At 38.8% G+C, this 25,577-nt stretch overlaps 1 protein-coding gene across 3 annotated transcripts in view; it reads right to left on the bottom strand.

Moving 5' to 3' along the window:
- Window positions 1-433: 433 nt before the first annotated feature.
- Window positions 434-25,577, bottom strand: part of ripor1 (RHO family interacting cell polarization regulator 1) — an 83,039-nt gene continuing 57,895 nt past the window's right edge. For all 3 annotated transcript variants that reach the window (XM_047382883.1, XM_047382876.1, XM_047382891.1), the window contains 12 exons: window positions 23,722-23,847; window positions 23,153-23,304; window positions 22,344-23,001; window positions 20,516-20,646; window positions 17,925-18,045; window positions 15,674-15,809; window positions 13,790-13,939; window positions 13,553-13,708; window positions 9,294-9,490; window positions 8,494-8,577; window positions 5,771-5,861; window positions 434-3,502 (listed from right to left, as the gene is read on the bottom strand). In XM_047382883.1, coding sequence (XP_047238839.1) covers window positions 3,405-3,502; window positions 5,771-5,861; window positions 8,494-8,577; window positions 9,294-9,490; window positions 13,553-13,708; window positions 13,790-13,939; window positions 15,674-15,809; window positions 17,925-18,045; window positions 20,516-20,646; window positions 22,344-23,001; window positions 23,153-23,304; window positions 23,722-23,847 — 2,100 coding nt within the window. In that variant the 3' untranslated portion in view covers window positions 434-3,404. The remainder of the gene's footprint in view (window positions 3,503-5,770; window positions 5,862-8,493; window positions 8,578-9,293; window positions 9,491-13,552; window positions 13,709-13,789; window positions 13,940-15,673; window positions 15,810-17,924; window positions 18,046-20,515; window positions 20,647-22,343; window positions 23,002-23,152; window positions 23,305-23,721; window positions 23,848-25,577) is intronic.

The raw sequence follows: 25,577 nt of genomic DNA, 5'->3' as shown, positions 1-25,577 counted from the left end.
ATGAAGTTATCGTGTTTTCTCAGATCATGCGTGTTACTCCAGCTTTCTCACCCCTGGTCTAAAAACAGGACTGTTTGGTTAATTGGTCTCTTTAAATTGTCCTTAGGCATGTGTGTGTCCCTGTGTTACCCTGTGCAGGACTGGCGATAGGCACCAGCCCCCCATGACCCTCTATGGAAGAAGCGGGTATAGAAAATGAATAGGTGGTTATTGTGATGCAATTTAAGGATATAAGAAGTGTTAAAACATGTATTGCTGTCTGTTCTGGCAATAGATTGTAGGACACTGGTTGTGCCACTGCGTATAGTAAACCCCACAGCAGGGCACAAAGTCAAACAGCCCCCTTCTATACACCTGAACCCCTGATATAAATGGCTTCATCTGAGTATCAGAACCATTTCAGGAGAGACAAAAGGGCAAAGTGAGAACAGACTTTTCTTATATAATTTATCAAAAATATTAATAATGTACTTTACAGTGCAGTGATATAGCAGCAGAAAAGACAGAGTAATGCTACGAAGAGATTAACAAAACAAATTGCACTTAGGATAAGCAACTGAGATGATTGGAGCTTTTGGCATTTTCACCGAGTCTGTTGGTACAAAGTTTACAGTTCATCAAGAGTCAGTGCTTTTGTGGTCCTATCCACCTATCAAATACAGCCAGTCTTACAGTGTGGTACAGATACAGTATACAATACAGTATAAATACCATCTTCCCAGAAATAAATGTTTCTGTTCAACAATCCTGTGTTTCTGTTTTGTGGTATAACCGTAGACGCAATAAGTTTTAATATTTCAATTAAAAGCCAACGACTGCTTTAAAAGAAAACAAGCAGAATGGAAAGAAATCCCAGCTACCAAAATAAAAGGAAGAAGAAATGATCCCTTATCAATTACTGAGAATGACAAAACATTTACAAAAAAACACCTTGCAGGAACTCCCTCATATTCCTGACTAAATGTCATTAATGAAATAAAGTCCTTTTTTATTTGCTTAATCTAATAACCCCCACATTAGAAAAAAAATCCTTAGCTTTATAAAGGATTAAACCTGCAGGTTATATTCTGTTGTCCTATGATTTTCACACAGACTGTAAGAAATATTATAAAATATAAAACACTGGCGTGGACCAGTAATACAGCTTTGGTCTGTTTTGGTAGGCTGCTCCTAGGATAATTATTCCTAAAACAGTTAAATAACAGAAAGACATTTCTTCGAAGCTCCGCCCTGTTGAATAGTCACTGTTTGCAGGGTATCAGTAGTCTGAAACAGTAAATATTTAGAGACCCAAAATAAAAGTAGAACCATAAACAGGAGATCCACAGGTGGTTCAGTAAAGCTCAACCCCATTCAGAAACACATTTACAGAGCAATAAACTTCACCAACATAAATTTCTATTGTATTTTCAGTAAAAAGCATAAATGAAAACATGAAGGCACTTGTTTAAAGCATCATCTGCTCTGCTATAGCAGCAACTACTGTTATTCTTCAGTCTGTTTTAAATATAGCAACATTTAAAGACTCACCAGGCAGAATGAGTTCCTGTTTAACATTCTGAAGAGGAGGATCATACACACATGCCTCTCCTTTTACAAGAGAAGGAAACACGTTATGCATTCAGTTTCTTTGCTGTTCAAACAGGAAGCTGGATAATGTCAGCTCCCTTACCTTAAAAAGCATTTTTAAAAGTTTACTGGCTTAATCAAAGCTAATGAAGAAATGAGGGTAAACAAGACCAGAAGGTTTGCTCATGATTGGAAGCTAGGGAAAAAAGACTCAGAGTGGGGGTTCTGGTTCAGTAGGCTAATCTAGTGGCCATATTAGGATCTTTGAAATGATACCTTTTAATAAAAAAAAGGTTTAAAAAAATAAAGTGATCATTGGTAAACTACTGAACTTAAGTTGAATAGAGCTGAATGAGGGGGATGGGGGGAGGGGGAGGGGGAGGGGTGTCCAAATTAAAAGGAGTCACAAAGTTGAGGGATGAGTGTAAAAACTTGTCATAACGACAGACGAGGAAGATGAATGTTAAGAAAGGAGCAATATAAGGGTGAGAAAGTAGAGTGAGATAAAATGGGTCCCAAAGAGGGATGACTGTGAAGAAGAGGTCATAAAGAGGGGTGAGGAGGAGGAGTGTGAGGAAGAGGTTATGATGAAGAATGGAGAAGGTTAGCGTGATCAAAAGGGATGATAAACAGAAAAATCAGTGGTATCAGACAGGGTTGTAAAAAAGGTTGAGCTGGATGAGTGAGATGAAAAGGGTCAATGAAGCTGCACGAGTGAGGCTTGGCATGCTATGAGAGGTGTGGTTAAAATCTAGGCTTGCTTTACTTAACTTCATTTTAAACATTCTGTCTTCAAATACTATCCACTTCTGCATATTAGGGGTGTTCTATGTGTGAAATAAAAGGCATGATTAAATTAGTTTTGTTTAGATATCTAGTTTTAGAATCAAATACAGTCATGGGTATTAATGTGAGCCAGCCAGTGCATCCCAACACTCCACTGTGGACCAGTCCATTCCTGAGTCCAATCCCTCATTTAGCCAGGTATGGCTGCTGTTTGTAAATCTTATGATCACCTCTGGCCGACCTTCACAGCCTCATAGCTGACAGCTGTCGGTAAACTCTCATTCCCCCACAGAGACACCAACTGTGACTCTGTAACTGAGGATTTATAATGCATATTGTGTCTTTGGGATGCAACAACCAAGCATTCTTATTTTACACACGCTCCATGTTTATAGCTACATGTACATGTAGAAAGACCTCAACTTTATATAACTTTCTAAAAATGTATTATAACTTTTCACCAGTAGCATTAATCATCTTTTCCTGAGAGAAGTTATTACAAAAATTAAGGCAACCCAACAGGAAACAGTATAAAATGTTTTTCACAATGGCTGGTTTGATACCCAATGGTTAATCTGTATTTAATTTCCCTTGGGAATTGCTATGACTTGGGTATAACGCCATCTAAGGCGGAGTAAAGCCCTGCTGGCCCTTTGTGCTGCAGACAACAACAGCCTTTTTGCAAATATTGAATCCAAGTTGCAGTTGAGGCAGGGCATGGGAAGAATGCACAACTGCAAGAGCAGAGTGAGTCCTTGTCCTGGTGGTGGTCAGTGATGGAACTGTCTGTTATGATGCGCTTGTCCCTTTGGATTACATACTGTAAAAATTCTTTATATTATAATTATGGTTTAACTTAATTTTTTAGTTAATTTAGCTCAAATTTAATTCAATGTTTGTATTAAAGTGTTCCTAACAGTGTCAATTGTTTACAATAACAATTTGTGTTATAGCTGATCTTCCACACAGCAGATGTTCTGGTTCCATCAAGCCCAAACACTATGAACACCATGACATCTAGTGGCTGTGGTTTGTGTCTGTCTGTGCTGTCAGAAGGCTGTGCTGGCCATGCTTCCTGGAGCAAAGAGTCTTGGCAAGCTTTCCTGAGATATCTCCACGTGTCTGTAGGCCATCTTTCCTTCCTCACCTGTTTCACACAATAAATAAAACACAACAATGAACAACAAAGCAAAGAATACATTAATACATTATTGTCCTATTGTTTAAGAGGCTTTTCTGTTTGACAAAGTTACAAGACAGAACAAAAAAAGGCAAAAAGGCTACATTGTATAGTTGTGCTGAATATGTGTACAAACTCTGTAATACACTGTTATATTCACAGGTTGTTGTGATGTAAAACTTTGATAAAACTGTTGAAAAATAGTTTATACCTTTAATGTGACATATAGTATACAGTTTACAAGTCAACAAAAAGTAGAGGCCTTATGGCGTGGAAATAAATTAACTTTGGTGGTGGAGGTAAGAGTCTCTGGATAAATGAAAGCTACATTAATTTCATGTTTTCTTCTGTCCTACTGTCTTTGAATGGGTAAAAATCTAATTAATGGTGAGTTAAAATATTATAAATTCCTTAACCTGTGTTTTTTAATCTTTAAGCTAGTTTTTTCTGGCATCTTGTTGACTTCACTAAGTCTCAGTATTTGATGGATTGTTGTTGAAATAAAATGCTAATGTTTAATTAATGGCATGTTATATGTTTAAAATTCCTTTGCAGATGTTTTAAATAGGGCTTGTCCTTTATTAGATTAGTTTAAAAGGAGTTAGAATAGATGTGAGATTTTGTTTTCAGACATTTTAGCCGAGAGTCATTAGCTCCTCTCTCCAAACACATCAAGGCACGATTAAGGTGCCTTTTCTCCATCTACCTTGTGTTCTAGGAAAGGGCCGATTCCACAATGGGGGTAGAACTCATCCCATCACTGTTATGTCCCTAACTCCCCAAGCAAGGTAGTTACAGGTCAACATCAGCTGAGTAGGGGCAACCCAGCTTCGCAGGTCAAAGGAATAATTTAATGATGATGTTTGGCTTGTGTGAGCAGTCAGCGGCAGGATTTCTGACAATAAGATTAAGGTGAGATACATAACTTAAATTTGAAGAATTTGCATGGCCAGCAACAGGGTTTTGGTTTAGGAAAGAACCTTTTGGGGAGACTTACACCACAGAGGGGTGGTGACATTGATGTTGCACCACACCTCCTGTTGCTCCACACTGCAGGGTATAATGTTTGTACACTCACAGCTGAGCGGGATGTCAGTATATCCACTTGTGGTTTATGTATGGTCAAGAGGGAGCTGTCCTTGTAGGTTTATAATTGAAATGTTTTGTGAAAGAGGCTACTCTGAACAATCATTCACTTCAAAGGATTTATTATCAGGACTTAGTGAAAATGATTGTCTGTGTGGCAAAGTTTAAGATGAATGAAGTCTAACCTAGAGTGTACAACAATTCAGATTCCATCTTGTCACTATTCACTTGAGTAAAAAAGACTAAAAAGCCCATGTGCTTCCATAGGGTTTCAAAAGGAAAGTAGCAGCTAGGTACTGTAAATGCATGTATTGGTTATCATCAGCCAGTGTGCCCGGCTCTACAAAAAGGAAGGTTTTGTCAGTTTGCTGCTCTGGAACGCACAGATGCATGTTAACACAATGCCAAGATGAAAAGATATCAGCAATCATCCTAGAGAAGCATATGTTTCTGTGCATCAATCTGAGAGGGTTTTAAGGTAATTTCTAAACATTTTGAAGTTCAACGACCTAATGTGAAAAACATTATTCGCAGGCGATAAAATGAGCTGCCAATCTTCTCAGGAGTGAATGTCCTAAAAAAGTCCCCCTAATGTCAGACAGTCCAATGCTCTGAACTTACAAATCCCAACAAGCTCCATCTCAGATCTCATTCATTTGAATGAACTGCAGGCCATCTAATGATAATTTGTGCTTGCTTTGTAGCCACAGGATGTGGGCACTGTGCAGTCTTTAAACTGACCATGAACCATAACCATGAATGTATGCCAAAGTATAGAGTCTAGAGACAAATGTGCAGAAACAAAACCTGCCAACCTCAATAAACTTAAGCAATGTTGGAAAGAAGAGTGGGTCAACATTACTCCACAACAGTGTGAGAGGCTACTAAAAACAAAGAAAATCACAGCTTCAAGTTATTCAATGTTGGTTTTCCAATTTGTCTTATTTGATTGATAAATAACAATGACTTTGTTTTGGTATATTTGAGAGTAGATTTAAATCCTTTTAGAACCTCATCTGCGTATGCAGTAACATAATATAAATCAACTTTTTCCACAAGGATGAGCTGCATGAGGATGTAAAACAGATGTGACTCTGTCCAGAACTTGTATGGTCAATCCGTTCTAAGAAATATAATAGTTAAAATTACCCAAAGCCAGAAGTGCTTGTTTGGCAGCGTCTCGGACATCTTCCTTGTCTGTCTGACAAATGTACACCAACTGTTCAATGCTTTCTTTGGCCTGGAAGGAAAAAGAAAGAGGGATTACTGTGATGAAAAGAGGTTGTAACAGAGGATGAGGAGGATGAATGGGGACAGTGAGGTTCAGCACAAGAGAAAAACACTTCAAGCTGGGACTTAGACGCCTTTATAAAACAAGAGATTCACATGCCTCTGATAGGTTATGATCTTATTAAAAAGGTGTTCCTTAAAAAAAGTGTCTTAAACGCATTAAATGCTCAGTTCTGACCCAGCCCTAACCCTAACCCTGAGGCTTTATGAGGGAAGTAGTTTGTGATAGAGGCACAAGTGTGTTGCAGGAGTGAGGCAGCTATAATAATAATAATAATAATAATAATAAATTATTATTATTATTATTATTAGAATGGACTTTACATTTAGAAATCTCAAAGTGCTACACAAGTACAAAACTGAGTAAGAGGAAATAAAACAAGCGCCAAAAGCCGCAAGATTAAAAAAACATTTAAATGCCATAACACTTTTTAAAAAGGAAAGTCTTAACATTTTTCTGAAAATGTCAGTCTGTGGCACCCTCATATAGGTGGGTAGAGAGTTCCACAGATGAGGTGCAGCAGAGAAGAAGGCCCAAAGATTCAGTCCGTGGGGGTTGGGGTAGTCGGGGGACAAAACTCTGACTAAAACCCAAACATAACTCCGCACTGTAAGTAGGCTTGCCAGGTGTGGCTGAACTTTGCACTTCATCCCAAGTACTAGTCCACTTACCACATTTAGCTAATAATAATTAGTGGTTGGATGTGATAAAGATTGAATGAATGAATTAATCACATTTTTTATAAAATACCAATATTTGACACAATTAGCATAGTCTCATAATTCTGCTAAATTTTGTTTAATGACTGAATCAATAAATAGACAAAAACATGGATGGTGATCATGAGGAATTTGTACCTGGATTTTGTGAAACCTGGAATGTTTTGGCTTTGCTTTCATTCTGTGATTAATCCAACCATACAGATCCAGATGCAGTTACATTCAAAATGTCTTATGTTAAGAAAACCCGCAGCCTTACACTTCACATTCTTCTGAATATTGCAACCATGTTCAGGAAAATATATTTCTAGATTTCACAGAACACAGATTGTGTCATTTAGTTCTATTTTCAGATTATAAGTGTTCAACCTCTCTCTGTGTCACCCTGTACAGTTACTGCATTTATATGGAAATGTTTTAAAACTTCTGTGTAGAGAACCTTTCTTAACATTTCACCCTTCAGTCTTGACAAAAAGGCAACAAAGCAAAAACAGAAAAACTATCAGGATTGAAAGTATGCTGCTGATATAGTAACACTGACATATCTTCAGCTATTAATTTTTGTCTCACATCTTCTAGATGTTTCCTTCCACCACAAATATAAATTGATACATTTATTTCATTTATGTGACGCACTATGACCACAGGTACAATTACTTTCTAAATCCATGTACAGTTTAATCTGTAATACTTTCATGCATTTCATCTGCAGTTTTTTTTTTACCACAGGCAGTTTGTATTTATTCTCCTTTTCAAGCATGTTGCGTGAAACCAGTTGGCCTAGCCTAGTTTTCTAAAAAATGACATCATAAATACTAATGCCACCATTACACTACTGCATATCTGTCTTGTGTTTCAATGGCTAAGAAAGATACACCGCCTTAGGAAAATAAAGCTCCAGCATCACCTTCCTATGCAGCAGATACTGAAGTATATGTAGTCTGATCATAAAGCTATCACTGAAACCTTGTACATGTTGAAAAATTAGCATTACACCTCTGAGATGCCCATATAGCACACAAATATGAAATGTTGTATTCCAGAGATTCTGTCTGCACCGATAAAGATTCAATCATCATAGAAGGTCGAATGCTTTTAGTGGCTCCAACTGATGGCAGCCCAACCTACTTGTGATTAATTCAGCTACTAATGTCCCACCATGATGCAATAGAAACCTTTGAATTCAAAACCCTTCATCCCAATACACATACCTTACAAAAAATGGATCCAAAAGTAGAACCTGTACTTTACAGACATAACATGATTTGATGTTGCACAAAATGTGCTTTATGTCCTCACATTTAGATCCAGGTGTGCTGTATGTTTCAATATAAGTCAAAATTGGAACCAATGTGACTACAGCTTAACAAACTGTTAACATCAAGCTTTTTTCTTCTGTAATATTTTAAAGTTGTAATAGATTGCCTAAAGTAGAGAAATAGTAAATATGTTCTCTCTTAAGATAAGTTAATCATATAATTGCTAATATGAAACTTTAGTAGCAAGAGAGTTATTTGAAAACATTTTTTGACTAGTACAGTCAAATAAAAAGGACACTTTTAGAACCTGAAAATGAATGGAACATAAGTTGAAATTAAGTTTGGCTGAAGATAAAAATGGAGAGGTTGGATAATTGAATCCTGAGCTGAGAGCATGACTTAAATTCCCCAGTAAATCTGAACTGCGTGGATGATCATCAGTATTGTAAAATTATAAACAGCTCAGAATTCTGTTTATTAGTTGCCGATTCTACACGATATATGCAGCACTCGCAATGTGCCTCCTTTTAGTTTACATCTGATTGTTGCTGGTCATTTAAAGAATCAGCTTGTCCTATAGAAAGGCTTTTGGTATGTTTGTACCTTGAGACATGCCAAAGCTTTGCATCCACACACTCTGGTGTCTATATCTTCATCTTCCAGCAGCTCCAGACAGTGCACCAAAGCCTGAGGATAGAAAGTATAAAAGTTCTTAGTCTTTGATACACCAAGTGCATGTGGATGGTAGCATCTACAGTATGTATTAACTTTAGAGATGCATTGATAAGAATTCTTTGGCTGATTTCTTTTAGCTTCCTAAACATTTGGGCTTTAGATTTTTCTGGTTAGGCAATTTCTCAGTGCATCCTTACTCAACTCAGTTCATGATAAAGCTTGTTTTACTTCTTTCACTGTTGCAGCATGTTAGAGTGATGAATAATTTCAGATTCAAGCAGTCAGGATTATTGATCTAATGACAGAAATATAGTTTCATTCAGTCTGTTCAAATACTGTACACACAGCTGAGATTAAGTGCCATCAGTAAAAAACAGGAAAGTGTCTGCTGAACTGGAGAAATATGTTTTGTTTCCGCTGTGAAATGTAATAACGTAACAATGACAACATATTCTAGTAACCTGTGCCTAATTGATCTTCCATGAAAATTCAGATGTGATTAAATAAATAAAAATACACTAAAATCATAAGAGGTTTGTTGCCCCATTACAGAGACACTCACTTTAAAAATCCTACAATGAAATTAAAATGGAGACAATTTAAATTCTGTTAAAAAGAAATATTGTCTTTGTTCTGGTAAAACTGAGTGGTTAATGACAGTCCATCCATCCATCCATCCATCCATCCATCCATCCATCCATCCATCCATCCATCCATCCATCCATCACCTGCTCTCTCTGCTTAGACTGAGCAGCCAGGCCTTTCAGGACAGAGCTAGCAGATGATAAAACTTTGCCCCGAGGATCTTTCAATAATTTGGCAACAGCATGAAGTCCTTCTCTCCTCAGGCTGTGCTCAGGAGGCTGCCGCAAAGTGTTCATTATCACATCCAGGTCAGCGGACCTGAGGTTCTGCACCAGCAACACTGTGGAAAGCATTATTCGCCATCAGTTTCATTATGACGTTTTATTCTTATACAGAATATACAGTGCTTGACAAGGTTACTGGTACCCCTAAACTATATACAGAATGAACAAAATCTTAGTAAACAGCAGGCAGAAATCTCATTTTATGAGTTTTAGGTTATCTGTGTAGCAACAATTACCTTGCCTCAGGTCAGGGGAAATTATTTCCTACTACACATCTATAGAGGAACAATAGCATAAAACAGAAACCTTTTTCAGAAACTAGGTTTGTTTTAGTTTCCCTTTCTCCGTTCCTGTTCTCTGAACTCCCATGAACTGTATTTCACGTGGCATAACTAAATTCCAATAAAAGCTGCCCCCACTCATGTAGTTTTTCTTTTCTTTTTTTTCTTTTCAAAAAGAAGAAAACTGTTGAAACTTGAATTTAAAAGCCTCATTTAGACAACCTTTTTAATAATAAAATACTGTTTGGACCACTACATTACTGTAGTGCAGTAAAACTGAGTAATGCACAAATTGTGTGTAGAAAAGTAAAACTTTCAGCTGCTTCTACTCAATGACAGAATGCTTTAAAATCCCACGGCACGCTACTTAATATAAGTATTCTGGTGACACAGTTTGGAAATTTAGGAGGGCTGGCGTACCCATTAGAGTAACAATGTTGCTTAGAATCACAGAAGCAGTCTACATCTACCTGAATGATGTCAGAATATTTGGTTTTTGGATGTATTTTTTCCACAAGTGGTCATTAGGCACTGAGGCAATTACAGGTAGACCAGGGTTGACATATTGCAGTGTCCCTGGGAACAATGCCCATTTATTAGTTCTCCAAACTACTGCTCCCAGACAGCATATATTTATTGCAACTTCATCCTCATCACGAAATAAACATCATATACAGTCATAGAAAAAAAATATTAAACCTTCAGTTCTTTCAAAGCAAATTTCTAATCTATTTTTCTACCTCTAGAAAGATAACGAACAACAAAAGTTAACATTGGTTTACACATTATTAAAAATAATAGATAAAAAAACGATAAAAGTGCTTTTCCTAGTTACAAGTTTACAGCCAGTCCTTGGTGACATTACTGGTATGTTTTTGGTCATTGTCATGTTGCAGGGTATAATTCTGGTTCAGCCTTAATTTTTAAAGATGGTCTCACATTTTCACTAAACACCCTCTGATACATGGTTGACATTCTCTTTCTTCTACAGACATGGACTTTCACATCACCTATAACAAGAGCCTGCTGTTGGTCCCATGATGACATTTTGAGGTTCTTGGAGACTTCTTTAAGTATGGTGCAGCCTGCTTTCAGGGTGAACTTGCTTGGACAACCAAATCTGGTGATGTTGGCTGTTGTTGTCATGTTGTTTTGAATATCCTCCCCTTTTAGAATATTTTATGTGCAGTGGAATGGCTGATTTCGTATTTAAATCAGTGGTTCTTAACCTTTTTTGACCTGTGTACCCCCTGAGCCATTTTGCTTTGCCACAGGTAGCCCCTCCAGCGTTTCCCCTAGGAAATCTACAGGGGTTGGACAATGAAACTGAAACACCTGGTTTTAGACCACAATAATTTATTAGTATGGTGTAGGGCCTCCTTTTGCGGCCAATACAGCGTCAATTCGTCTTGGGAATGACATATACAAGTCCTGCACAGTGGTCAGAGGGATTTTAAGCCATTCTTCTTGCAGGATAGTGGCCAGGTCACTACGTGATACTGGTGGAGGAAAATGTTTCCTGACTCGCTCCTCCAAAACACCCCAAAGTGGCTCAATAATATTTAGATCTGGTGACTGTGCAGGCCATGGGAGATGTTCAACTTCACTTTCATGTTCATCAAACCAATCTTTCACCAGTCTTGCTATGTGTATTGGTGCATTGTCATCCTGATACACGGCACCGCCTTCAGGATACAATGTTTGAACCGTTGGATGCACATGGTCCTCAAGAATGGTTCGGTAGTCCTTGGCAGTGACGTGCCCATCTAGCACAAGTATTGGACCAAGGGAATGCCCCCCAAGCGTCACTCTGGGCATGCAACAGTCTGGGTGGTACGCTTCTTTGGGGCTTCTCCACACCGTAACTCTCCCGGATGTGGGGAAAACAGTGAAGGTGGACTCATCAGAGAACAATACATGTTTCACATTGTCCACAGCCCAAGATTTGCGCTCCTTGCACCATTGAAACCGACGTTTGGCATTGGCATGAGTGACCAAAGGTTTGGCTATAGCAGCCCGGCCGTGTATATTGACCCTGTGGAGCTCCCGACGGACAGTTCTGGTGGAAACAGGAGAGTTGAGGTGCACGTTTAATTCTGCCATGATTTGGGCAGCCGTGGTTTTATGTTTTTTGGATACAATCCGGGTTAGCACCCAAACATCCCTTTCAGACAGTTTCCTCTTGCGTCCACAGTTAGTCCTGTTGGATGTGGTTCGTCCTTCTTGGTGGTATGCTGACATTACCCTGGATACCGTGGCTCTGGATACATCACAAAGACTTGCTGTCTTGGTCACAGATGCGCCAGCAAGACGTGCACCAACAATTTGTCCTCTTTTGAACTCTGGTATGTCACCCATAATGTTGTGTGCATTTCAATATTTTGATCAAAACTGTGCTCTTACCCTGCTAATTGAACCTTCACACTCTGCTCTTACTGGTGCAATGTGCAATCAATGAAGACTGGCTACCAGGCTGGTCCAATTTAGCCATGAAATCTCCCACACTAAAATGACAGGTGTTTCCATTTCATTGTCTAACCCCTGTATGTATGTGTGTGTATATATAAATGGCCTGCAGTCATTGTTTCCTCTGACTGCATCCTGCTTAAGCTCTCTACATATTCAACAGAATAGTACTAAGGAAAAACTGTAAAATGTCCTTAGTTCATTTACCTGCTGTATTTAAATTTAATGTCCATATCGTTTTTTCTTTATCTTGCTTTTATGTTCGCTCTCTGTCTGCTGTTGGGAGCTGGTGTTCACCTGTGTGCATTCGCAGGTGAGTCAGGGTGTCAGTGTAGGTGACACAGAGCACATGCAGTATGTTTTCGTCCAGCTTTTGTCAAGTTTGGCCATAAAAAGCAGAGTAGCAGGGACAGAAATCGCTCACGATGCGGTGTAATAAAATTAATGACATCAACTGTGAAAAAACATACTATTACTACCTTGTTGGCGGGGCGGCACACCCCCCCTGGATAATGGAGGGGGAAATGCTACTGCACAGTTAAGCATGTTAGCAGAATGTACAACAAATGATTAAATAAAAATCGTTTTATTTAATCTTTTAACTTGAACAATTAGTTCTTAGGCATTTTATTCATTTCAGCTCAAATTAAAGATTGCTTGTCCTTGATAAGCTTTGATAGATTGACAGAGTGGAAAGAACTGTTACTTTTCCCTCTTTCTCTCTCTCCTGGTAGCGGAGCGTCAGGTGAACAGCAATGACACCCCTGCTCTGGTCTTTCCCACCTGTAGTTGTTGTATTGTGCCCTTTTTGCCCTTAGTGTTCACTGTCACTCCCAACTGTCAGGAGCACCAAACTAAAGGTCTGACGTTTAACATGTTCTCATCATGTGCACCAGATGTTCTAAGTGTAATTGTAGCCATTTTAATTAGGAATAAATGTGGGTGTGTCCTAATTAATTTTTCACCAGAAATTGTATTTTTTATTACATGTTACAGAAAAGATTTTTCATCAGTTTTTATTGTTTATTTATATTATTTGAATGTCTTAGTAATGGTAAAATTGATGTTAAATATCCATATGTCCAAATAAATTGGAAAAATGCTGCCTTTTGTAGGGTCTCCTAGGTTTTTCATATGACTATTTGTCGAAATATGTTTCCAAATGTAACATTAACTTCATACTGTGTTCTCAGCTGACCTGTGCCTTCTTGCTCTCTTTCACCTTCATTTTCACATACTATTTCTAAGCTTTGGACATGAAAATGATTTTTCTCAACAAATTCTAATTTTGACACTTAGAATACAGCTGCGTTAAATATTCTTGATAGCATTGTAATTTCCTTGTATCAGTCTCTGTGTGTGTATATATACCCTCTCCTGCCAGCTCAGAGATGTGCATCTCCATGTCACTGATGCCATTAGACTCCAAGTAACTCAACAGCTGAAACACTGTCACAATTTGGCCATCTGCGTTGCCTCGTCTTGGTAACCTCTGATCCAAAATTTGCTCAACCAGACACAAGAACACTGAAAAACCAAAAGGACAACTCTTAATATAGCAAACATACAGAGAGTCTCAATGAAATTTCTACATGCATTTTGTTGTACCTGCATCTGCCCTCTCATGAAGCATGCTGGAGTATGATGTGGACAGTGTAGAGAGAAAGTTCTCAACTGAGACACAGTATACAGTGCCATGCTCTGCACACTGCTCCCAGAGAGACAGAGCACCAAAGCACTGGCTCAGCTCTGGTATCACTGTAACAGAGGAAGCAGGACAGGAGCAGGTGAGCAAGCCAGCTTCATATAACAAGTTTGCTTAATGTCAAACACAACGGCTTTAAATCCTTTTATTATTTGAAAATTAAAAATATAAAACGAACAAAGGGTTAGGGTTAGGGTTAGTACAGGATGGTGGTGGACCGCTTTGTGGCATGGTGTGGAAACAATCATCTCATGTTGAACGTGACTAAAACAAAGGAGATGATTGTAGATTTTAAGAGAAACAGGAATAAGTCAAACACTATTTCTATCATGGGAGAAGAAGTGGAGGTGGTGGAGGAGTATAAATACCTCGGTGTTCACCTGGACAACAGACTAGAGTGGAGATGCAACTGTGAAGCCATCTACAAGAAGGGACAGAGCAGACTGTACTTCTTGAGGAAGCTTAGGTCCTTTGGTGTTTGCAGCAAGATGCTGCATATCTTCTATAAGTCTGTTGTGGAAAGTGTGATCTCTTCTACCATCATCTCCTGGGGAAGCAGCATCAGAACCAGGGACTTAAAAAAGCTCAACAAGCTGATAAAAACGGCTGGCTCTGTTCTGGGGACTCCTCTGGAACCTCTGGAGATCATTGTGGAAAGACGGATTCTTCATAAAATGAAGAACATTATGGAGAACTCTGAGCATCCTCTTCATGAGACTGTCCTACAGCAACAGAGTGTCTTCAGTCAGAGGCTTCTTCAGATCTGCTGTAAGACGGAGCACTACAGGAGATCCTTCCTGCCCACAGCCATCAGCATCTACAATGGCTCTTTGAAGAAACCTACATAATATGAGCTATAACAACATTTAATTTCCCTTTGGGATTAATAAAGTATTTTTGAATTGAATTGAATTGAATCAAGTGTTCCACTAATTGTTTTGAGCAGTGTATGTCCAAATAGTTCTTAAACATAAACATAATAAACTGTGCCCAAAATTTAATTGATGGTTTAATTAGCCAGTCATACTTTGATATGCAGTCAGTGGGATTTTTTTTTTTTCACCAGTCCGAGGTGTTCTAGCTGTCCCAATGACAGTTATCTATGGGGATGGAGTTGTTGGAGTTGATACAGGATATTTCCTGCTGTTTTAGCTGCTAAGCAGTGATATCTGTGCCTGCTTGACATTTTATTTAAATTAGAGAAAGTGCCTGTAGTCTGTGTAGTGATTTCTACCAGTATAGAGATGAAGGTTGGCTGGCTGTGTGCTTTGTTTATAACAGATCTGCTGCAAACTTAGTGGTTAACTAAGTAAGGAGTGATACTTTAGTTAGAGCAGAAGAAGTCATCAGTTTTGCTGCGTCCCATTATTCTTGGAAGTCAGAACTGGGATGTCGGAGTTTACGTTATCTCCAAGATGTAGTGTTCCAGTTTGCTGCTTGTTTTCGTTCGTATTGATAGCAGCTGTAACAGTCTTTCAACAATAACAATAAAGTTGTTCTATTCTGTGCATATAAACAGTGCTGAAACATCTCGTCTTATAAACACTGAAATGTTGTATGTGTAATATGGACTAAATGTTACATTTAAAAAAACTAACTGCTTCAAATAGTGTGCGAACATTTTACTACTATTGATGCGAACACAAATGGAACGCAGCATTACAACTGCCACTGTGTCAGTGGTGGTGTTGGGGGGAGTGTTACTGGGTTTTGGGTATTGGCTGGGTAGAGAATGATCAACTATCAGATACGCAGGCACAGGTACAGACAGGTACACCATAACATACCCTCAGCAGGCTGCCTGGGGAGGTTGGGGTTGTCCCTGACGATGCGGCGGATAATTTCAAAGACACGAGTCTCTCTCAGCAGTTTGTCTAAGGCGTACATCTCTCCACAGCGCAGGGGACCAAACATGCCGAGACGCTTAATACATAGCGCAACAAGACACCAACCAGGAACAGAACAGTTATTATATTGTCTTGGCAATTTTTTGTTTATCAGATTTAAGCAAAACTGTAACATCAGGTTACGGTAATTAGACAAGAAAGATACTTTAGAGCATATCTCCAGCACTTATGTTGCTTGATAGGGCCCATATTATGTGTTTGCATAGGGCATGGTGGTTGTTTTGTGCAGTTGCCCAGCACACTGAAATATGTCATGTCTTACATTATTTTAGCTTATCTCATGTGCAGCGGCCTGATGTTTCAGAGGCTCAAAGCTTTAAACAATGGGTACGGGGGCGGCACGGTTTAGGGTTAAAGCATGTGACCCATATACAGAGGCTTTAGTCCCTGTGTATGAAATGAACAGTACCTGGCCACATGCAAACACACAATACGGCTTATATCAAACTACTGTTTAATGCATCTATGACCTTCACTCACAATTTTGACTGACAGTCCGACACTCAAGCAGCAGGCTATAACACCATCGCTGCACTCATGGTGACACCACTCATGCCTTTTGTGCTTGTTCTATAATTACCAGGTCCTTGCAGATCCTTTACATACCCAGCAGTGTTCTGCATGTCACCCTCATTTTGTCCAATTAAAAAATACAGGGGTTGGACAATGAAACTGAAGCACCTGGTTTTAGACCACAATATTTTATTAGTATGGTGTAGGGCCTCCTTTTGCGGCCAATACAGCGTCGATTCGTCTTGGGAATGACATATACAAGTCCTGCACAGTGGTCAGAGGGATTTTAAGCCATTCTTCTTGCAGGATAGTGGCCAGGTCACTACGTGATACTGGTGGAGGAAAACGTTTCCTGACTCGCTCCTCCAAAACACCCCAAAGTGGCTCAATAATATTTAGATCTGGTGACTCTGCAGGCCATGGGAGATGTTCAACTTCACTTTCATGTTCATCAAACCAATCTTTCACCAGTCTTGCTGTGTGTATTGGTGCAATGTCATCCTGATACACGGCACCGCCTTCAGGATACAATGTTTGAACCATTGGATGCACATGGTCCTCAAGAATGGTTCGGCAGTCCTTGGCAGTGATGCGTCCATCTAGCACAAGTATTGGGCCAAGGGAATGCCATGATATGGCAGCCCAAACAATCACTGATCCACCCCCATGCTTCACTGTGGGCATGCAACAGTCTGGGTGGTACGCTTCTTTGGGGCTTCTCCACACCGTAACTCTCCCTGATGTGGGGAAAACAGTAAAGGTGGATTCATCAGAGAACAATACATGTTTCACATTGTCCACAGCCCAAGATTTGCGCTCCTTGCACCATTGAAACCGACGTTTGGCATTGGAATGAATGACTAAAGGTTTGGCTATAGCAGCCCAGCCGTGTATATTGACCCTGTGAAGCTCCCGACGGACAGTTCTGGTGGAAACAGGAGAGTTGAGGTGCACATTTAATTCTGCCGTGATTTGGGCAGCTGTGGTTTTATGTTTTTTTTTTTATACAATCTGGGTTAGCACCCAAAAACATCCCTTTCAGACAGCTTCCTCTTGCATCAACAGTTAATCCTGTTGGATGTGGTTCGTCCTTCTTGGTAGTATGCTGACATTACCCTGGATACCGTGGCTCTTAATACATCACAAAGACTTGCTGTCTTGGTCACAGCAAGACGTGCCAGCAAGACGTGCACCAACAATTTGTCATCTTTTGAACTCTGGTATGTCACCCATAATGTTGTTTGCATTTCAATATTTTGAGCAAAACTGTGCTCTTACCCTGCTAATTGAACCTTCACACTCTGCTCTTACTGGTGCAATGTGCAATCAATGAAGACTGGCTACCAGGCTGGTCCAATTTAGCCTTGAAACCTCCCACACTAAAATGACAGGTGTTTCAGTTTCATTGTCCAACCCCTGTATATTCTGACTACTCGACTTAATTTAGCCATGAGTGTTCAAATAAAGCAATATGAGTGCCTTAATCACCATTATGTAATAAGGATTTAGGTATCTTAAATAGCTAAAACAGGGTTCCTACAGCGCCACTGTTTCTAGACTGGATCCCTAAAAAATTAAAGTCAGGAAAAACAGAATCTGCATGGTGCAGAACACATACCAACAGCTGCGTGGTGCAGTTCTTCAGGTGAAGCACCAGGGAGGAGTCCAGTGTGATACAGCTGGTGGTGAGGGGTGAATGGAGGAAGGGAGGGCTGTCCCAGCCCCCATGCTGTTGTTGCCTATATCAACAGAAAACACACAACATGCTGAGCCTGGTTTTGGGCAAGTTGTAATGGTTCAGTTCAGCTTAATGGCTGACGGTAGCACCAATAAATCTAGTTCATAGAATTGTAGGTTAGCTAGCGCCCTTTGATGAGAAAAAACCCCACAGCTGGATTTGATTAAGATAAGTCACTATGTGCATGACACAAACTCACAATGTTTTACAGAAAAAATTGAGGATCTCCCAAACAAATGAAAAAATAATCCTTCGAGAGACACATTTTCACAACAGCCTTCTACTCTCCATGCTTGTACTTCCATCAGAATTTAATTCAGTACTTGGTGTTTTTCTACCATCCTTTTCAGAAAGCTACTTCTGAAAGGTCTTTACCTCACTGTGCATCCAGAACAACTCATACCCGGCAGCCAATCTTGAAGCTACATTTATGAGTGAGGTCCTTTGGCAACTGCCACTTCAGAAGCACTAACCTCTTAGCTAAGAGGACAGAGCTAAGGTAGTTTGTATTTTAAGCAGTAGACGATGCTACATAGAAAATTTGCTTGTCTCTACGAAGTGGTAGCAGAAGAATCATTTATAGGTAGTACTCTGCTTAAATTCAACTCTAATTACACAGTTTGATCTTATAAGCTCCATTTGTAGGTGTTTCTTTCAACATTATGTCATATTTGGCAGTACAAATTCCTACTGTGGTTATGTTCAGCTGTATATATTCTTGAACATGCTTTCAGATTTTACCTTGTTGCCTATCTTGTTTGGGGAGCACCACTCAATGCATTACACCTTAAAAATCATGATGAGCACAAATGTCCAAAACAGCCGAACACCCACCCCCCCTTTCTAGGGTCTGATTTAATCATTTTTGTCCAAGACTCCATCTGTCAGGACAGCAAAGCTGACCATAAATGAAACAATAGTAAGCTCTGCACTGGTGGCAGTGCAAATCTGCAGCACAGTCATGAGAAGGAGACTGTGTTTTTGAATATCCTGAAGCTTTTGTTACTGCGGCTGACCTTCTTCCATTGATGTTCTGATTGATTAAAAAAAAAAGTTCTTTCAGCAGTTTTCTCGCAACTGAGGCAATGCTGATTCAAAGGGATGGTGGCTCCACACTTTTCTTTGGAAGTAACTAAGATAAAAATTTCACCACAGAGAATGTCGTCTTTGACAACATTCTCTGTCTAGAATCTGCACTGATTTCGTTTTTAATATAAGAGATTTTATTATACTAATAAAGCTCCTTGCAGGAATTTAATATATTAAACACTTGCCAAATAGCAGCTGCTGGCATGTTTAAACTAATGTGATACGCCATAGATCCACTAGATGGCAGTATGATACTAACAATCAGAATCAGAATCAGAATCAGAAAAGCTTTATTGCCAAGTACGTTTTTGGACATACAAGGAATTTGTTTTGGCAACCGTTCCAATCCAAAGCAGGAACTATGAAACAACAAAGGGCCCAAAGATTCCAAATAAAGAACACGAATTTCCTTGTGTAAAAAAAAAATTGCACGTGCAATAAGTGGACATGTTGCAGATGATCTACAAAGATTGCGATCGCATTGGATAACAGGTGCAAACGAGGTTTGACCTGCCCTATTTAAATGAGCAAATTGTGTGTACTACTGGCTGTTAGCATGGAGGTTGTCGGAGAGCATGGCGGCTGTAAAAGAAAGCCATGTTCAAAGCCATGGAGTTGGAGGTAATAATAACAATAAAAAAAATATAATTATAATAATAATACTGTGCATTTATAGAGTAACAGTACAAACATTTAAAAACATCAAAATACTAAAAGCTACAGTTAAACCATGAAACTATAAAACCTAGATAAGCTGACAGCCACTGTTAGAATTACATTAAAGTACAGTTTTATTTACTTCCACCAACTCATTCACACACACTAAAATGACATTTGAGGGTTTGCGAGATTTCCTGCCTGACATCTGAATGTTTCTGAGTGAAACCAAACCTATTAAATCTTTGATTTCTTTATTGTCAGGTTTTGAAAATCAGCCAACAATTAAAAAATCTTTTTATATGAACCAGGCATAACATGAACAATATTTTTGCGTGACAGTTTGAACATGCCTTTCATATGTGTTAAATCTAGTCGCAAAAACCGCACCTGCAATCAGATTCAGGTTTGATCAATTGTGTTGTGGGGGGTAAGGATTACACTTTAATATCCTCCTCCTAATATGCATGTTTTGAGTGATTAGCATATGTTTTGCATATTCATGAAGGCAAACAAGCTAAAAGGTCTGCGTTCGCTGTTTTGCTGATTTTACACACGCAATTCAATTGCACCTGGTTTGTAGATCAGCTATGTGTTCGCAACTCAGTTTGCACATGTTTTTATACAAGAAAACCTTTTAAAGATCAAGCCCCTAATGTATCACCCAGAATTATCACAGTCACTAGAAATGACACATTGCCACATTGGAATGTGTTCACACTGACCTGCCACTTCTCATCCCCCTGTTGCTCATCGTCTCCTCCTCTTCCTCACAGTCAGACAGAAAGTCAAAGCTGCCCAAAGCTGATTCCACTGAGAGGCTGGCCAAGCTGGCTGAGCAGCTGTGACTGCCCCCCTACACACACACACACACACACACACACACATACACACACACACACACACACACACACACACACACACACACACACACACTAAGCTAATTAGTTCCAATTAATAATCAACAGCATAGTAAGGCCACACAAAATGCGTGACAACTAATAGATGCACAAATACAAATTTATTTTAAACTCAGAACTAAACATCAGGAAATGTGTTTATTATTTTTTTGCTGTAACAATAAATAAATGACTTGTTAATAAATCTTCTGTTACTGAAACCATGTTTACCTCCATTTAAATTCAAGTTGGTGAAGTGTTTGCAAGGAAAATGCTAAGTGAGTTAATTATTTTGGTTGCCAAGAAAAAGCTGCTAAATATTATCTGCAACAACATTTTTTAATTGTTTGTGGCAACATTGTAGGCACTCTATAGAGTAAAGTACGAGTGACAGGTTGGCTGAGCAGATACTAAATAGTGTGAAAACACTGTGACTGGCTAATTGTTAGCTGCTAACCATGCCAAATCTTTAAAACTTCCTACAACCACTACACTAAAGGGCTATTTCACAATTTTTAGTGAAAAAGGACTTAATTTGTACAACTGTTGTTCAAAATATAAATGTCTGAATTGGATAACTGTACACTGAATAGAGATTCTTTAAAAGCCAGTCTGAGATTTAAATATTTAATATTATTTATGAAAAAACAAAGAGAGCCTTTTGAATACTTTTTTGGATTTAGGACGCCTTCAACCATGAACTAGACAAACCTGGACTGAATTACTGTACGCTGATTACAGATTTTTCAAAACACAGTCTATCATTTGTCCTGCAAAAAACTTGTCTTATTCATTCTCGTCATCGATTGTCTCATGTCCTGAGAAATGGAAATCACTGCCCACAGTGGTTTAGAATTGATACAAAAACATTATTATCAGGCAATGGTCGGAATAAGATTTTCATGGTATTTACACGCAACCTTTAGAATAATGGAGAACGTGATCTAATTGTTTTTATTTAAAACAGCTAAAAAGATATTATATGAATTATTAAATTAATAATGTTATCTATAACACTTTTTTATTTTGAAACACAGATTTGAGCAAAGGTGTAAAAATAATACCACACTAAATTTAGCAGTCATTATTAACTTGAACGACAGTTAAAATTTATGTTGCTTAATTGATGCTGCGGTTGTGAAAGCAGTAAAGGACTTCAGAGAAGAACATTTTCTAACAAAAATTGGAACTACCCTTTTTTGCTGAAGGAATGTGGAAGCACAGACAAGTCCTAGTTATAATCTCACATACTACAGGTGCTCTCATGATGCTTTAGGTATTCTGATGTCTTATGCAGGAGGCCTCTTGCTTTCAGTGGAAAGGATCAAGTAAAGAAACCAAAAAAAGCAAGTGGCTAAAAAAAAAGCTTAAAGACATACTATGAATAAAATAGAAACAAATTTTACATAGTAATTCAAATGAAAACAATTCTGACCCCCATTATAACCAAGCTTGCTCATCATCACTCGCTGTTCTTTTGACTCCTTTTTTTTACTTTTTACTTGTACATTAGAGGTCAGTGTCCTTTTATCCTTTTTTAAATAATGGGAAGCATTTTTTGATTACAGAAAAAAATGATTTTTAGTTGAGTACAGTATAAATACACTATTCATCTGTACATCTCTACAAGCAAGTTCTTGTTTGTCATCCTTACCTTCAGAGTTACCTGCAGAAGCCTAATGTTTTGTTCAAGGGTTTGCAACTCAGGGAACTGTCCTCTATAATCATCCAGAGCAGAAAGTAGAATTTCCAGAGCATCCTCCAGCTCACTGTCCACAACATTGTCACTCCTTCCGGGCAACCAACTTGCTCCCACACATGGCTTGTCGTCTTCCACTAGCACCTTTTTGGCTCTGTAGGTCCCATTTCTGCTGGCTGGGGATGTGTGATTGTACTCTAAGTCATGATATAATATGTTTGGTTCAAACAAAGTATTTTGCTTGTCTCTCTCAGTCTGAGAAAAGAAGGATTCTCCGTGTTGATAAATGAGTGGGTCAGTAATGGGACTGGCTACTGGGCTTTCCTTCACAACACAAAGGCTTGGTGATATCTCAGTGCGCATGAGAGTAGGGATTCCTGGCTCAGATGTTCTACTGGGCAGCTCTATGTCACTTATAGAGATCCCAGAAACCAGAGAGGTTCCATCTGCTGCATCACCAATTGATGATTCCACAAATCCATCAACGCTGTTTTCACTAATGTGACTCAGAGATTGCATATAAGGCTGTCCAGATACTGAGATAGGGATAATGGTTCCCACTGAATCCAGCTCTTCATCAAGGTTTATCATTAATGTTTCCTCTTCAGTGTTCCTGCAAATTAGTTATTATAAAAGTTTACATAATTATTCAAACACTACATACTACATTACTCAACTGGTTGTTTTATCAAGTAATAATCATATTAATAAACAAATATGAGCATTAAAAGTTAGAATCAAAGAACACAAAACATCAACCATGCCTGGAGCTGTTGGCTAAATTTGGGAGTTGGATGTTGGAAGCCTCTAAAGCAGGACAGCCATTGGGAATCGAGGTTGGAGGAGGACAAGAGTGAACCATGGGCTTTGGTAAAGAAGATGATGCTGGTTTGGTCCCTGAGGTTCTTAATCCATCCTAGATCAACAAGCAGACAGACATGGTTACCACTCAGATGTCAATATTAGTTCCTTTTAGAAATGGGCTGTTGATCAGATGTGTTCCTGAAAGGCAACCGACCAGTCAGAAACTCAAAATTATGACGTTTTTCTGGTTAGTTAATACATTATAATTAAATGCCAGCAGTTAGCAATCATGCTCCACTGTGCATACACTGTGACTAAGTAATTTTCAATATCAGTGAACTATTGAAATTATTCAGAGGAAACAGATAATTTAAAGGAACCTGTATTATCTGCAACACTGTTAATTTAACCATTTGTTTAGACAGAAAGAGAGTGAGAGAGCAAGTTAAAAGCATCTTAACAAATCTTAAAATTGTTGTGAAAGCAAAGCACAAGAATGACCTGAAAATGGAAATCTGCCCTGTGTTACCATGTGAGGTCTCCAGCTGAGTTCCCCTGGCACAGACGACTGACGGTTGGAGGAGTCATCAGAAGAGTCCGATGAGTTAGACCAAGGCGGTTCTTTCTCTTCCTCTTCTTGGCTGTGGTCAGAGATCTAAAAGAAAAGAGCAGAGTTAAAAAGCTGGTCAGATGTTCCCACAGTTTAATAAAGGCAGTCAGCCAACAAAGTCAGCAGATGGAAACACAGAAGACTGCACATGTTAGCTGCACAGGTAATCATAACTATGGTGCTTTAATGCAACGGTAAGGAAATTACATTCCTCCAATAAATTGTTACCAATGTCTGACATTTGGCCACCTTTTATCCTGGACATGTTCTACTAAATATGTTATTAGATCAACTTATGTACATAGAACTCATCCATATGTTATCTAAATGACCTATTTCAAGCTCTCATGCGCACAAATATGAAGTCTGTAACCAGAGAGGAAGCACACCAACAAATCAACAAATAACTCTATTTAACAGTTTGTGTTTTCAGAAAAATTTAACAATTACAGATATTTACATATTTATCTCTACATTGTATTTTTTATCTTCCTCTTTCTATCAGTAACTCTCTCTTCAATTGTCACCTATAGACTACTGTTTGGCAGAGCTGACAAGTAAGGTAAGGTAAGGTAAGGTAAGGTAAGGTAAGGTAAGGTAAGTTTATTCATATAGCGCTTTTCAGTATTGAGACACTCAAAGCGCAGTACATACAATTACAATACAATCACAAAGAACACAGAAAAACAAATCAAATGCTAAGAAATCTAAAAATCTATGACTCCTTCTGAGAAATCTAAAAATCTCTGGTCAATATTACAATGATACAGATAACATTAATAATCCTTTGGGTTTTACTGGTAAGAGCATGTTCTAAACCAATCTTTCTAAATAGGTAATTATATCATTAAGTCCGTAAGGGAAAGCATCTTGTGTTAAGAAGTCTCATCATTCCACTGAATTCTAAATAGTGAAGCTGAGTCACTGGTACAAAACAGCTTTAATCCACATTTTCAGGTGCTAATAATATATTGCTTTTACTGGTTGAACTAAGTAATCTAATTAAGAAAGCTGGGTCATTGGTGTAAGAGCAGCTAAAGTCCAAGTTACTAATAATGTTTGGTTTTCGCTGGTAAAATCTATGAAAAGTAATGAAATCACACATTTAGGTAAACTAAGATAGGAGGGGGAAAAAAAATCATATTTCAGACTCTACTCTTAGCAGAATAGAGTCTGAAACAGTACAAAAAACCTCAGCAGGGGTAAGCAACACACACATAAGTAAAGATTCAGCAAGGGTAATCTTGAGGGTGCGAATGTAAGTCTGAGTGTGTTTGCAAGACTTAGACTGTCTACACTGATAGAAGCGCCATTGTCCTTGAGAAGAGAGGTGGACGTTTTATCAATCGGCCGCATGGTCCTATCAGCACACAGCTGGTAGGGGAGTGCTGGGGAAGAGTGTCGTGTTTATATAACATCCAGGAGATATTTTGTCGATAGCCAGTTAGCAGAAGTTGCCAAGGCCACATTGGGGAGCCAGATTTAGAAAAACAATAAATGTTGTGGTTCAGGCAGTTGTGAATTTCCAACCACCTTAAGAGTTTTACTGGTATGTCTCAATTGCGAATCCAAATAGCCAAATTTCTGGTATTTTCCGCAGATCTGGAGCGTACAACTTCTCCAAGATTATATCCTTTAACCTCTGAGTCCAACCACTGCCAGGCTGTGTCCAGCTTGCAATTCTGCTCTCTTAACATTTCAGTCTGAGTGTTGATCGCTCTACAGACTCCATCCAACATCGCAGGAAGCTTTGGAATGCTTTGAACAGCCACCCA

Source organism: Girardinichthys multiradiatus, chromosome 2 (genome assembly GCF_021462225.1).
Source record: "Girardinichthys multiradiatus isolate DD_20200921_A chromosome 2, DD_fGirMul_XY1, whole genome shotgun sequence".
Taxonomy (NCBI): Eukaryota; Metazoa; Chordata; class Actinopteri; order Cyprinodontiformes; family Goodeidae; genus Girardinichthys; species Girardinichthys multiradiatus.
This window is presented reverse-complemented; position numbering and strand designations above follow the sequence as displayed.